At 38.8% G+C, this 16625-nt stretch overlaps 1 protein-coding gene across 1 annotated transcript; it reads right to left on the minus strand.

The window, feature by feature from the left end:
• Positions 1–5268: 5268 nt before the first annotated feature.
• On the minus strand, positions 5269–16160 carry LOC117425417 (lysophosphatidylcholine acyltransferase 2-like). Its single transcript, XM_034042345.3, has 14 exons — positions 15841–16160; positions 15161–15303; positions 13601–13818; positions 12947–13059; positions 11958–12018; positions 11487–11545; positions 11316–11350; positions 10236–10290; positions 10037–10119; positions 9418–9543; positions 8902–9055; positions 7825–7923; positions 6673–6814; positions 5269–6261 (listed from the first exon to the last, which is right to left on the minus strand). The coding sequence occupies exons 1-14, from the start codon at positions 15946–15948 to the stop codon at positions 6083–6085; spliced, it is 1575 nt and encodes a 524-aa protein (XP_033898236.3). The 5' UTR covers positions 15949–16160; the 3' UTR covers positions 5269–6082.
• Positions 16161–16625: the final 465 nt, after the last annotated feature.

The raw sequence follows: 16625 nt of genomic DNA on the forward strand, positions 1-16625 counted from the left end.
GAAAGAAAGCGATTTCCCACCCTTTCAACGCCCTCTATCCTGTCATTAACCAATCAGCTGCTTCCGCTCTTGATTGACATGCTTTTGCTCCTAAAAGACACCGCGGAGGTGGAACTGCATCCCGATACGTACTTACATTGTTTGAATTATGTAAAACAACGTGTCCTTCTTTCAAAATTGCATACGAGATCTACATAAGTGGAAGAGCCCAGCTGGCGGCTGTACAGAATGATAGAATTAGCTACAACCCTCATACTTTTTGCTTTGCATTAATCAGATGGCACTCATGCCCTTTTTCCTTTGCTCCCCAGAGCTCTGCTTATTGACTAGTGATGAAATAAGATCAGGGTTACACCTGATAAAATATGCATCCTGGACTGGTATTACTGCTGTGGCAAACGCACAGCAAGGTGCAGTAAAGCAAAGAGAAAGTTAAGGCTAAGCCAAGCATGATAAAGCAGTTTGATCCATTCCTGGTTTTACTATATGTTTAAAAAGACACACCTGAGCTTGTTACCTGCACACTGTGGCTAATCAGGCTCGTAGAAAACCTGGAATGGGTGAAACTGCTATGCAATAAGGGTGTTATTTCCATCCCTGAGGTATGGCAAAACATTATAAAGAAATATCCCTAATGCATAACAAAATGCAAAGTATACTGGAAACTTTTCCATTAGTACTAACAGGATTTATCTTAGAAGCAGAATTTTGCATTTACATTCCATGTAGTGTATAATCTGGTGATGCCTGTGTCTATATCTTCAGTAGCATGCTGATAGACTACAGTATAGCATAGTACAGTATAGTAGTCTCGTCCACTTTATTACAGTAGCATGCTGATAGACTACAGTATAGCATAGTACAGTATAGTAGTCTCGTCCACTTTATTACAGTAGCATGCTGATAGACTACAGTATAGCGTAGTACAGTATAGTAATCTCGTCCACTTTATTACAGTAGCATGCTGATAGACTACAGTATAGCATAGTACAGTATAGTAGTCTCGTCCACTTTATTACAGTAGCATGCTGATAGACTACAGTATAGCATAGTACAGTATAGTAGTCTCGTCCACTTTATTACAGTAGCATGCTGATAGACTACAGTATAGCGTAGTACAGTATAGTAGTCTCGTCCACTTTATTACAGTAGCATGCTGATAGACTACAGTATAGCGTAGTACAGTATAGTAGTCTCGTCCACTTTATTACAGTAGCATGCTGATAGACTACAGTATAGCATAGTACAGTATAGTAGTCTCGTCCACTTTATTACAGTAGCATGCTGATAGACTACAGTATAGCATAGTACAGTATAGTAGTCTCGTCCACTTTATTACAAAAGCAGGAAAATACATTGGCAATTACTCAGAAATAAAACAGCATTAAAAAGAAACTGAATTAAACAGAAATCACTTCATCTGTTTTTATCCGCATTTGCATCTTGACAGTTTTTACACAGAATCCCAGTGTCCAATGTTTTTAAAATTGGGCCCCTGAGCTTGAAAATAAATTGTAACCTGCAGTAACTACAACAACAACAACAGAAATGATTCTGGCTGCATGAAAACATGTCAGTTAAGCAGCAGGCAGGCAGGCGTTTGCAGCCTTTGTTTTAATACAAGATTCTTTATTGTTTCTTAAGAGGGGTGTCCACCCTAAACCAGTTACATTAGGAGGTGGTCAAATCAAATGAAATTACCAGCACTGAGCATTTGCAATTTAACTAGACAGGCTTTCCCGGGGCTGCGGAGAAATTAACACATCGTGCTTGTGGACATTCATTCTTGGTAACCTTATCAATTGAGATTAAGGCTTGAGAAAGTGATGAACGGGCTTGTACAAAGAAAAGGGTCAAACAAATTAAACCAAGCAATGAGAGCTCTTGCTCAAGTATCTGTTATGAACTGCAGAAGCGCAGGGTCACAGGTAAAGTCTCTATATAGCCTAGCTTCTTGTTACAGACATATGTGGTATTACAATATATTGTGGATTATTGTTGTGTAATACATGTGTGAAACTATATATAGTTGGTAAATATGTTTATGAATATATTTTATATTGATAAATATATTGTGCCATAAATGAAAAGTGACATTAGCCTATCTGTATATTTTCCAGACATATTTCACTATATAATTCAAAACAATACATTGTGAGATATATATATATATATATATATATATATATATATATATATATATATATATATATATATATATATATATATATATAATTATTATTATTTTACCATCTGTTTTTTTGAAAGCAGAAGAAAATATTGCTTTTCATTTAATAAATATATAAATAAATAAATAAATAAATAAATAAATAAAAATAATACAGTTAGATAATGCTCCAAACTGTTTCAGGTTTTGGAAAGACAACAAAGCTCACTACCTCCCTCTTGTGTTATAAAAGGACATTGCAACTACAAACTAAATCTACAGTATGCACCACGTGTAGCAGGAGCCGATACACGTTTACTGTTTGATATGATTAAATAATATTTAACGTTTAAAGGCTTGCTTTGCTTGTATTTGGAAACAGTAGGTAACCTTTCTTTCTGCAGGTAGCCTAATATTACAATTATATTAAAGCTCAAACAACGTTGACAGCGTTGCAAAACTTTGGATTTACTGTTTTATGGAGATATAAAAAGACCAGTATATTAATATAAACCGAATGCATATTATATGAGTCTGTCAATGCGTTACTGAACCCCGAGCTTTGAAGACCATCAAATGCCCGTTTATCAAATAACGTTATAATATTGCCAGAAAACCCCCAGCACAAAGTCCTTAATTGTTATTGTCTTCTTTTACAGCGACATGTATTTTAATCATTAAAAAGGGGGTTGAAAAATAAAACAAAAAACATTAATTAATTTAAACTATGCGCATAGATCACATTTTAAGTGTAAATTAACCGGTGCTTGCCAATGTAAATTTGATAATCCAGCTATCGCCACTGCTTGTTAAAATGAATAAATAAACAAATAAATCAATAAACAGCTAGGGGTTGTTTGGGTTAGTGATGCAGTTTGTATCGATTCCTAAAGCCAGTTAAAAGTTACATATATAAACATTAACGACATTCGCTGACCTTGTTTTCTATACGGAATTGGCAACTGTTAAAAAACAAACAAACAAACAAAACAAAACAAAACAAACAACAAAAACAAAACAATAAACACGTTCAATTTGACACTAACATATCATTCTTTGGTGTTTACTGTATCTGTTCATATTGTGCTTACAATTCGGTCCCGCTAATCTTGGGCTACCTAATACAGCTTTGGGCTGATCGGAGTCTGTGGAACCATTCCATAACAATTCAACGACAGACACAGAACAGGGTAACAAAATCTACTTTACAGATCGAGTCAAGCATGCATATTTCCGATTATAAAGAAATGCTTAAGTAGTAATATAATAATATATTCGGTGGAACTGGCCGCTCTGAAACTATTAGAAGAGCTAGAAAAATAAAAGCATTTCATTTCGGTTTTTTTTTTTTTATGTTTACCTTCTGTATAATTATCATTCTATATATCATAACAGAATTGTCACCTTATTTATGCGTTCTATTGTCTCCTATATTATTTATTGTATCACACTGGTGCCTAGGCTACTTACTTTGAAGTGTACAACTTGCACGATGAACTGCAGAACTAAAAGTTCGTGTCTCCCATTTTACTGTTCAGCTGTTCAGCGGACAGGTGGAGGTGCGGCATTGTATCAAATCGGTGTTCATTCCAACGGGATGTGTTAAAATTTGACTTTATTTTTAAATTTTTATTCCGATTAAACTGCATAAATATGAGCAAGGGAACTGTGTTCTGTAACCGTCTGTAACGCCCCATCCCCTCCTATTGTCTACGTCTTCATTTGTCTCTGCCATTGTGACTAACGTTACAGTATGCTACTTAATAGTTTCGCGCTTAACGTTACAGTATGCTACTTAATATTTTTGCACTTCTTCATTCAAAGGGCTGTCAAACTTAACAGCAGCGCGCATGCTCACACCAGATAACACACAGCGGTGAGCACACAAGAAAAACATAACGGTACAGCGTTTTTGTTGCTTACGTTGCTACCTCAATTCTTTCTGCTTAGGATTGCCGGACATCTTCCAAAAAAAACGGACAAGGGGTCAAAGTACATAAAAATACCAGACAGTCCGGTAAAATACCGGCGGGGTGGCAACCCTATAGCCAATCTGCAGAGTGTGTGTATATATATATATATATATATATATATATATATATATATATATATAGGGTACTGTACCCAAAAACTGCTTGAAATGTTTGTTCTTAGTAACTTTCTTTTTAAAAAAACAAAAATCACAGGAACTTTTTTGTTAATTAATTACAGCAATTGTTAAACGTCAGACTTAAAATCAGCATGTGAAAACAACAACAAAAAACCCTTCTGATAGTTCTCAGTGGGCTGTTCTGAATAAAATATCTGCTAAATAAACTAATAATAAATAAATCAATAAGTTTCAAAACTCAAACGATGGCCTGTAATATATGATGCTCTGCTGCCACCAAGTGGTCACGTGAATGAATCTACTCTGGCTGAACACGGGTTTCTACAGGTTGTATGTTGTTGAGGCCTGCTGGTAATTGTCCGTAGCAACAAACCCGTGTAATCCTGAATGCAATTTATAGTCATTTAACTGCATAAAATGAACCCGTTTTAAAAGCATTGAACAATAGGAGTATGATATTATATGTCTTTGTACCAGTGCTTATTGCTTCCATGATTAAATTCAACTTTAGAAAATATGCTCTGAAACAAGGTTAAAAATATGATTTAATACATAAAACACCACTAAGGTATTTCATATTATAACAAACAATAATGTGATATTTTAACTTTTCACGAAAGTACTGTTCCACTTGCAGACTTTCGCTCAAGTGGGCCTACCTAAGATGACAGTAAAACCTGGACTGGCTGCGAATGCTGTGCAATTGAGAGCTTGTTTTCCAGCCCTGCTATAAAACAGAAGTAAAAAGCCCCCCTGTTGGTTAGCTTGCATTAAAACAACTTAAATGATTATTAAAGTCATAATCATTAATATCAACAGTCACTGGAATCCTAGTTTCAAACTCATCCACAGTATACGAAATGTGTTGTTTGTTTTCAGAGCCAATAGACTTCAAAACAGCAAAATGTTTTTTTTAACAGCACCTCAAAACAGCAGTTAATTTGCCAGGTCGTCATTGTTCTCAAGATAAATAAAGGTTTTGATTGGTTGATTGATGTATGTCAATTATTTATTTTTGCTGCAGAAAGTTGTGCCAACTAAAACAACATTAGGATGAAGAGGTTTATTTCTTACATGTCTTGAATATTCTGGAGAGAGACAATAGATATACTTTAGGAAAGTGAAATATTGATTTATAAAAAACAATACACTGCACAGCTACCTCCAATGTTTTGATGTGCGATGAATGCAAGTTGTTGTTGACTGGTAATAATGTTAGATAGAAGTAAATGACATAAGCCTGCAGCGAATACTATCAAATATACTGCAGCTCATAGAGACTTACTATAATTGTGGGCAATGCTAATGCTTTTCTTGGAAAACACCACAGCAAATTAGTTTAACATTCTGCAATGCTCTGCAATAACAGACAAGTTAAACACAATTGTCTTATTCCTACAAATACAGTTATAAAACAAAGTTTGTAAAGAAAATAACATTTATTCAACTCCTTATTAAAAGTGTAACACTTAGGCCACTTAAAAATCCTGCACATTACAGCATTCATATAATAATAATATGCATTGTATTTACATTATTTTTATCCCCAAAAAATCTAACTGCATCGGCTAATTGAAGGAATTTAAAAAATTTTTTTTAAAAGTGTTGTGTAGACCCTGAGATCATTTATCTTGTGATCGGGACAGAACGGTTTGAAATGTCAAGATCCTGCCATCATTTATCACCTGATCTCGACAGAACACATTTCTATTGACTTATCCTCCACTGTCCTTAATGAGCCACTGTATCGAAGTCTCTCGTGTTCTATTGGAAATGGTCTGCAGTGCGAGCCAGTGACTTCACGGTCAGTCTTCCTTCTTGTCCGAGGCACTGTCCTCCGCTTCAGGGCTGACTGTATTAGTGGGATGTGCTGCCGCTGGGTCCGTGTCCCCTGAGTGCAGTGCGTGGTGCCTCTGCAGCTCGAGGTAAGTCGTAAATAACTTGCTGTACTCCGGGTGCTTCAGAGCAAAGTCTTCAAACTCAGCTGTGGGGAGAAAACAACACAGAAACATTCAACCTTTGCTAGAGAAACAGATGTTCACCCCCTCTAGAATTATATATACGGCACTATAAATTTACCTCCCCTTTGGTCACCAATTATTAGCTTCATTTTTAGAAATTTTAAAACAGTTTGTGTGAACTCCATGGATTTCTGAGAAGTTGCCTTGCCATAACTATTGGGGAAAAAAAACCAAACAAACATATGCATTCTAAAATAGATACATAGATAGGAAACGTAACATGGTACAATTATACAGACAGTGACGGAAGGGCATATTGAGCATGCATGTATCCAGATTACTGTGTAATCAAAGGCCAACACCTTCAGTAATTACTACTTGCAGAAAGTGTTTGCTCTCTGCAGTCCAGCTGCCACTCCCTCTTCCGCACTTACTGTATGTAATCTTTCCCGAGCCGTCTGCGTCTATGTCTTGGAAGAGCTTTGTGACGTCCAGGTCAGGCACCCCCAGCGAGGAGCGTAGCAGGGAGGTGAACTCCTCCTGTGTTATTCTCCCATCATCGTCCACATCAAAGAGCTGGAAGAAAAGAGTGTGTTTGCATACCCAGTACAGTAATTCTGAACTAGTGTCAAAACTGAGTCCTGGGTATATAGACTATACAGCAGATTGCTGTGGATTCCATTTCGCTGTATTGTTGTTTCCTTAACAGGAGTCCTTAACATGTGAATCATTCCTAATGTACAGTACTCTCTAGATCGCAGATACGGCTTTTAAATACAGAAAAATCTCAATGTTGGATATTTACATACTCATTTTGTCGTGCGAGTTCAGATCTGTGGGACAAACCAATGGAGGAAAGCCTCAGGGACTGCAGGAGCAGGGAGATGCTTGTACTTGACTGGAGAACGGAATTTGAAGAATGTACAGTAACTCTATGGCTTGGCAGAGAGCTCGGATTTTTGTGCAGGTTGTAGGGTTCCACATGCTCTTACCCTAAAAGTATTTTTCAACCCCCCCCCCCCCCCCAATATTCCAGTTTTTTTTGTTTAATCCACAAATTTAAATATATCTTTTAAACATGCATCGTTTTCTGGGACAAAAAAAAAAAAGCCAGGACTTAGACAGCCTCTCAGACTAAACAGTAGCTTCAATTATTGCTCTAGAGCAGGGGTGTCCAATCATGGACAGGTGGAGGCGCTGCATTGTATCAAATCGCTTATATAGTGTGTGTGTGTTGATGACTCCAATGGCATGTGTTAAAATGTGACCTTTTTTTTTATTAGGATTATTATGAAATAATTAACTACTTTAGTGTCTGGATGGAGGTTTAATTGGTTCAATTTAGAACAGGGTTGGAAAGAAGACCAGGAGTGGAAGGGCCAACTTTGGCTACCCAGCTCTCAAGTACATGTGCATCTCCAGACCGCAATAAAAACAAAAAAAAGAGTGACCTGATTGAATAAGGACCTGGACCCTGGGGGTACCGGAGGACCATGGTTGAAGACTACTGCCCTAGAAGACCCCACTGTTCCTTGATCTAGAAGCATCATACAGTTCTGGTTGTCTTACGCAGTCATTTGAATTACCTTAAATAACATCTGGATCGTGCCCTTGGTGTTGGCAGGTCTACACAAGACGGTTAGACCAATCACATATTCCCTGAAGTCTATTGTGCCATCTCCATTCTGCAGGAAACACAAGAACACAGGTATTGGTTTTTCTTCTCCTTTGACACTATTAAATGGATTTGAAATGATTTACTTTGTCTTGTAATTAGATAATTAAAATCGAAATATCCCAGCCAGATAGAGAAGAGAGAGAGATTGTGGGTCTACAGAATGATTACAGAAGACATACTGATGAAACGCCATGAAAATCTGTTTTGTTAATCAAACATCATAAAGACTAAACACCCAATAAACAAGTTACAATTGGGAGCGCAATGTTCCTTCGAGACAGAAACTAATGAGACATTATACAACCATTCTCTGTTGTTCTGTGAAAACTACAACCCATAAAAGCACAAGTGCATAATCATAAACAGACGAAAAGAACTAATTAAAATCAACAGAAATAGAATATTCATCCATTGAATATCTTCACTAATAAGTTTGTTACCAGCAGAACAATCTTTTCTGTAACTATGCTACTGCCCTGCTTTGGGGCATTGTGCTATGAAAGTAACTTGTTTTTATTAACAAGATAAAAAGCAAGAACACTGATTTCTAAACTTTTTTTTAACCACTCCTTTTGCGTCCGATTGCTGGCATTATTATTATTATTATTATTTATTTCTTAGCAGACGCCCTTATCCAGGGCGACTTACAATTGTTACAAGATGTCACATTATTTTTACATACAATTACCCATTTATATAGTTGGGTTTTTACTGGAGCATTCTAGGTAAAGTACCTTGCTCAAGGGTACAACAGCAGTGTCCCCACCAGGGATTGAACCTACGACCTTCCAGTCAAGAGTCCAGAGCCCTAACCACTACTCCACACTGCTGCCCACATTATAATGTACATTTTTTAAGAGTGCTGTGAAATGTTCTAGTAAATTCCAGCTGCGACTTGTCTTGGCTGGGTAAGGGCTCATCAAATCGACCGTCGTGGAGCCTTCACCCAGTTAATACTGGAAGAGGAGGAAGACTAACTACCAACCCTGTCGAACAGTGTGAACAGCTCATTCAGAGCTGGACTAATGGGCAGCTTAAGGAACTTGGCAAATTCTTCAATCCTGATTCGTCCGCCTTTAGATTCACTTGCGATTGCTGCAAAGCCCTCCAGCTCTTTCTTGATGTTATCCAATTTCAAGCTGGAAAATTGTTTTAAAAAGAGTTCAGACAAAAAACAGGTAAAATGCTTTGAAAATAAATCAAACTGTCCCTAAAACAGTTGGATAAAATTGTCATGATCGTCAGGCTTAATTAAATTAATCGAAATGGGTTTAAGTTTTTTTTATTTTTTTTTAATGTTACTGCACTGCTACAATTTGCCTTACAGTCTCATAAGACCCCATCAATATTTGAAAATGTTATCATCAAAGCCAAAAGCGAAAACACATGAAATCTCATTGAAGATAACAAAAAAGAAAATAACAATAATTTGTGGCACAAAACCACACAGTTGAGAAAAAAGTAAATAGGATATTGAAACTATGCAGGCATCCTCACTCACTTTAGCTTCCTGCTGATCTTGGTGAATTCCACTAATCCTGCTTCCATAGGCAGGGTCAGCTCTCCTGCAGAAATCATGAGCCGGCAGTCTTCGTAAGTGTGATCTGTAACGGGCACACCCAGGGCTCTGCAACACACATGCACACACACGCACACACACACACGCACACACAACACAGCTTTAGAACTGGAGCTTACTCGTGCAAACAAAGAGGGTACCACTGAGGGTATGCAGTGGGTAACATAACACTCAGGGGGGAGATGGTCCCAATTATTATTATTATTTTGGAGTTACCTGCGAAGAGCCGTTCTGTTTTCTGTTTATACATCAATTTGATGCAGTATTTTATTGTGCGAGCTCTGAATTCAAAGCTTGGTGAAGCCGCTCTCGTGGCGTCACAGTGCTACAAACTATTCCATTGAAATATGAAAAAGAAATGGGCTTTGCAAAGTCTGTTTCTTTAAGGAGAGACTTTTGAGGTCTTGAAAGCTAGTGAAACGTGAAGCTTGAAAACAATGATTTACTTTTGCAAGAAGAAAATTAACTTTTGCATACATTTAAAACATTTTAAAAAACGATACAAATGCAGCTGTAGTACATTTGACTGGACCGTTCTTACGTGGCCATTGTGTCCCTGACTCTGTGTGCAAACAAGTAGGGCTCCTGCTTCTCTTCTTCAGTGGGAACGTGTGGAGGTAGAAACTAGGAGGGCCAACAAGAAAACAAACAATTGCAAGGATCAGTGTTGCTCTGTTTCTTGATTGGATCGTGCCCTCAGTCAGATCTGCATGGCTTGGACATTACAAAGCTTTTCTTACCTCGACCTCCACGTTTGTATACAACTGGCTCAGCGTCAGTAACAAGATTTCTCTCCTACAAAATAACACAGAAAGACGCAACATTAACCCCTGCAATGGAGAACACTGCACACATTCAAAGCAATTCTGTGCTTTCAGTAATTGCTAATGCAGATGAGCGTGATAAAGTGAATGCTTGGCATTCCACTGAGACAAGACCAGACACAGTTCAGGAGACTCCTCTTCTCTTCTCTCCTAATATTGGATTGAATTTTTTTTTTTTTTTTTAATATGCAAAACTAATATGTAAAATGGCATTCACAATACCACAAACATAATTTCTTATTGTCTTTTGGAATGCTGTAAATTTCTGGGATATGCTCAATGAAAAATAACTGGACTTTAAACTAAAAGGTTAAAAATCACACCCACCCTGTCTCTGGTTAGGCTCCTGAGATCGATCTTTCTATTTCTGCGCATTTCTATCATTTGATCTTCCATCTGAATTGCTTGCACGCCACAGAAGTATAAGCAGGGTTGATGTTCTCAAGACTCTAAAGTGGAAGTCCTCATGAAGTTTTGAAACACTAAAAGAAACTTAAATTCTACGATAAAGGTTTAGGTTGTATGTCTCTCTCAATGTCAATGCTAATTTCAAAGCAGTCTACAATTACCGCTGCACACGTTTTTTGAAAGTATTTATTTATAATGTACAGAGATGTAAAGATAATTGAGCTGGACTGTGACTACAATGCAGAAGGCAGTTTCAAATTACAGCTGTAAGTCTTTCTTGATGTCAATGCTAATTTCAAAACCTTCTACAATTAGTGGTGCACACATTATTTAAGATGCACAGATGTAAAGATATCTTTGCACTGCAGAAGGCAATACCAAATTATCGCCACTTCCTCTGTCAAAAGCTCTCCTCTGACTGCTCCGTCTGATACATGCAGGCATGGCAATAAGACTCCTATTGCACAGCAGTTTCACCCATTCCAGGTTTTACTATAAGCGTGATTAGCCACAGTGTATAGTATATAGTTCAGGTGTCACGTTAAACCAGGAATGGATCAAACTGCAGTGCATCCCTGAGCTACTTACGCTTTGTATCCTTGCCAGGTCCAGGTCACTGTGTCCTGAAATTAAAGATTGGTGCATGTGTAAGTGAAACGTTAAGTAATGAGAAAGCCTCAAGTGGCATGGCATTGCACTGCGGCTGCTATACATCAGCAGGTTTATCCAAACAGAGGCTGGGTTTGCGGCAACACTTACGTGGCTGTTTGGATATCTGAGCAACACTGGCTGCACTGGTACTCCAGGTATAAAGGCACCTACAGTAATAGAAGCAGACAGAGTTACTGGACCATTATTATCAATACCAATAGAATGATAAAAAACATTCTGTCATTCTGTTAAACCAGACATGTAACCAAAGGACTACATCTTATATAATTTTAACTACATGAACAGTCAATCATAAATTGTGAGAGGAAACTGTAACAAGGTAATGCCCGGTTTCAGTAGCTGAATTGACTACTGGCACACAAGTTAAACAGTTTACAATTAGATAGGAGCAAAGAGGGAGGATTTAAACAGAATGAAAGAGGAAAGTGGGGGTGTCTCATTCTGAAAATTAGTGTCACTGTCCCAAGAACGATGTCCCATTACATACAACCCTCAGTGGTGTTCTCATTGTCAGTATATAATCCCTTACAAGGCAATGCAACACATAATCTCTCCCACCTTGTTTAAAAGTGATGAGACAAGAACGATTTGTGCAGGTCCCTTCAGGAAAAATCAACACCTTTAAAACAAACAAGAAATAATAATAAAAGATGAGTTCAGCTGAGAGAGCAAAATGAAACAATAGACTTCTGAAAACTGAAAAAGGGACCCTTTAGCCAATCTGTATACTAAAAACAGGCTGCATTATAATGTATTCAAAATAACAGAACGCTCCCTCAAAACTGTGCTTGTGATTTAATCAATCATCGTGTCTGTCTGTGTCCCGGTGCCCACCAGCACATGTTCTTTTTTTCTCATGCGGTTTGTTACTGACGGGAGATGACTTTTCACCCTAGTATTGGATGGCAAAGTAACTTGCATTGCAAGTCGTTTATTTTTTCTCACCTAGAAATCCCTATAGGGCCTCACACAGTATTTCCTCATCTCTTCTAATTCACCTGGGGTCTCTCTCTCTCTCTCTCTCTCTCTCTTTCTCTCTCTCTCTCTCTCTCTCTCTCTCTCTCTCTCTCTCTCTCTCTCTCTCTCTCTCTCTCTCTCTCTCTCTCTCTCTCTCTCTCTCTCTCTCTCTCTCTCTCTCTCTCCCAGCGCCACAGTAAAAGCTGCTCATGATTTTAATTGCATGGTTTTGTACTGCGGTCATTCATATGGGACTCCCACCTTCATGATGGTCAGACACTTGTATTACAAGTGTGATCTGCACAGGAGATGGTACAGATAATCGGCCATTGGGGACCTTGTTTAATAAACAAAGACCCATTAATATCCTCCCTCTGGAATTCATTCACACCATGAAGGATGACCTGGTACTGTTTCCCATTTCCCATTTCCCATTGGAGACATGATTTAGTTTATTTACATGACAGTTTTCCTGGGGAGCAGTAGTTGTTAATACTAGTTGGGTTACTGTGTGCTTAAACAACACGCTACTGTTCCTTAGGGGACACACTTCCTAACAACAGCACACTGTTTATAAGGAACTTGCTCACCTGAGGCCATTCCCCACATGACGTGGCTCGTCTCTCGATCTCTAAAATCGTATTCTTTCGAGAATCAGGATCGAGACGAGACACCAACACAGGCTGAAGACAGCGCAGGAACCCTGGGTTTTAAAAATAAATAAATAAAATAATTTCACAGAACAAAAACACTAGTTATAACATGACCTGAAAAAAAAAAAAATTGTAAAATACTCCCAACAAATCATACAATTGTCAGCACCCATTCTTTAATCAAAGTAAATGAAACAGTTCAAGTGTATTTTATGACGCGGATTACTGCAGAGACCCTCGATTGATTAACTTCTATAAACACTAATGACATTCTAATAGACAAGACACATCAGGAATGCTCCTCTGTACAAATTAAAGTCCAGCTCTGTTTGTTAGCCTGTCTTGACAATACATACATTACGTTTAATTGCTGGTGTTTGGTTAGCCTCCCAACACAATGCTGACTTGCAGCAGTATGCCTGGTTTTCGACACACAAATTTAGAGAGAAAAAGCTTGCAAAATATAAAAGGTTGCAGTTGTCTGAAACTGTAGGGCTGATCCTTAAGACTGAGAGGAATTCCAAAGCTTTTGTAAGCGTTTCCTCAAAAACGTTCAAATAAAATAAACAAGCAAACAGAACTGGAACTCACTGCCGAAAACGGGAGTGGCTAAATTTTCTGAACGAGACACGGTTGAGGGAAGCCCAGCAATAACACACACGATCCCATCGAAGAAGCTGGAATGAGGGGCCACAGCGAGGATGGGGGCTTCTTTACTGCTCACCCTCTTCCCCTTCACTGTCACTCTGAAGCCCATGAAGAAGAAGAAGGCTCGACCGGCGCAGCTCACCACAGCATGCCCCAGACACCTGGAACACAAGGCAGCAGGACAGTGTGAGCAGGTCAGGCAGAGGTGCGGTTACCATACAGCCTGCAGAACTACTAAATACTCTACATGCATGCAGAGCAAGAGAGAGAGAGAGCAGGTGGGGTAAGCCGATCTTTTCATTATCTCACACACAGTGATGTGCTAAAAGACTGAAAAGGTTTCAATCATAAAGCATGGGTGTCATGTAATGGGAGTGTAAAGCAGGATTCTAGCTGCTGTGCAAATCGAGTTCTGAGAAGCCTTGCAGCACAGCTGCAAGACCACCGTACTCCGATAAATAATTTACTTTAACTACAGTGCCTACCATATACTGTGCAACTTAATGCACATGTTGTTTGCCTAAAGGACAGTGCTGAGAGTTGCATGTGTTATGACTGCTCTGTCGACAGGGCAGCACTGACAGCGTGCGATTCTGACTGTGCCATTTAGCATACAAGATGCATTTTGTTCTTAATACTGCAGTTTGCAGGAGTTGCGTGTGCTCAAGGATATCTGAAAGCAAGTGCAAGTGCTGGGCCAAATGTTTTTGAGCCTGGTGTGGAAGTGCACTGCAGTTTATGAGCAAGATGATGACAAATGAGAACACAAAATGAAGTCAGATATGTCAGTTTGCGTGACTTCTCATACAACTTCCTCTTCTTTTAAGTCAAATATGAGCCGTCAGCTTTCAAATGTATCTGGTTGCTAAATAGACATTAGTTATCAATCAGCTCCTTTGAGATGAACCTTACAGTAAACACTGGTTTTAGGAATGCTGTGATTGGGCTTGTGAGCTTTCTAAGCAGCACATCAGATTCAATGTGGGTCCTAATAGCTGCTGCACAAGAAGTGGATTTATAGTGGATTTATCGGGGCAGCAGTGTGGCGTAGTGGTTTGGGCTCTGGACTCTTGACCGGGGGGTCGTGGGTTCAATCCCAGGTGGGGGACACTGCTGCTGTACCCTTGAGCAAGGTACTTTACCTAGATTGCTCCAGTAAAAACCTAACTGTATAAATGGGTAATTGTATGTAAAAATAATGTGATATCTTGTAACAATTGTAAGTTGCCCTGGGTAAGGGCGTCTGCTAAGAAATAAATAATAATAATAATAATAATAGTGTGGTGGTGGTGGGAGCATAGTGAAAAGTCTTATACTAAACAGCCAATGCAATTATAAAGGACTTTTGTTATTTAGATCACAGTCAAACCTGGATCAGACCAATGTTCTGTGCAATATAAATGTACACAAAACAAGCATTGTCTTGTGTTTTCTCTGAGGGTTAAACATGGTGATGCAGATCACACCCTTTGCTTCTTTGGCCCGATGAGAAAGCCGTCCTACCTTCTCCACCCTTTAATGGGCTGGCTGGTTCCTTTGGTGGGACCGCACAGAGTGGCAATGGCTGCCAAGGGCCAGGACAGCACAAGGAGAACAGTAAGGCACAGCACTCGCAGAGGAACCAGTACTGACCCAACCAAGAGGAGCTGGAGTGAGATACAAAAACATACATGCCTACTTCAACAGATATATACTGTGTGTAATAGTAACAATAACATGGGGTCATAGAATACGGACAAATATATCACAATAAGAGATAAGAAGTACTTGTAAAATTAGTTTTAACATAAAAAGATAAGCCACCATTTATGTAATGATAACAAAATAAAACACATCTGTAGTCTTGCTATATTGCAATTCCCATGCACTTCTAAAACGAACAGCGATTTAGCAATCTCGGAGTACGTAACTATTAATTACGCACAAACACTCATTACTGATGTATTTCCCTACCACTTAAAAATAATTATAATAAAATACAATAAAAAAAATGTATGCATAAAACAAAACTATACAAGTATTTAAACTAAAACAATTTAACTCGCATTCACAAGCACATATATAATGTACGGCGTTCCCTAACAGAGATCTTCAATGTGATATTTTTAAAGCACATGTTTAAAAGTTTACTCTTAAGATTCTTCTAATCACGACCCTTCAAACAACACTGAAATATATCTTACTCTGATTTTATCCGCAGTTGTCAACTGAACTTCTTGCACGAAGGGATTAAGCACCGCCGGGGGGAACAGTGATTCCTGCCTCGGCAAAGCAAACACCCTCTGCGGCATCCTAGCAGAGTAAATTCACAGCGTCTTTCAAACGCACATAAACTCAAACAGTGCGCTGCTGAACTTCCTATAACGCTCGCACCGTCCCCGCCGCTGCTCTGCAGCCGCTGAGCCGCTCATCTCCAGCCCTGAGTGTGGAACACTCCTACTGCAGCAGCATCAACACCGCCCCAGAACATGAGTGACTCCTCTTCACAGCAACACACACGCCCACTAAAAACAAGGCACGCAATACTTCCATTGGACAGCAGGTGGCGCGTTTGTTTTGTAAATTAGCGGTGCCCCTTGATGACGGAATGAATATGTTTCTGAGGCCCCTCCAATAATGCTACTCAAAAAAAAAACAACCTTCCTAACCGATGCCGTCTATCAATGCAGTCAATTAAAAAAGGGTCATATATCACTATCGTTGTCACTTAGCCTTTACGTCATTAAACATTGTGCAACAAATGAGAGAAGACGTGCAGGCTATGTTAAAGGATAGAATGCATAAGTTCCAAAACAACATTCTTGGAAATGTATTTAAAAGTTCAGCAACATTTTGTTTTTCCTTTCTGAAAAATATGACCTATTTTTAGTCCTACACTCCACCTGCTGGTCAATCCTATGCATCACATGTGTTTGTGTATGTCTTAATACATGTCCTGGGGTGGCCTGCTGTACTGTACTGAAGTACC

Source organism: Acipenser ruthenus, chromosome 20 (assembly GCF_902713425.1).
Source record: "Acipenser ruthenus chromosome 20, fAciRut3.2 maternal haplotype, whole genome shotgun sequence".
Lineage (NCBI taxonomy): Eukaryota > Metazoa > Chordata > Actinopteri > Acipenseriformes > Acipenseridae > Acipenser > Acipenser ruthenus.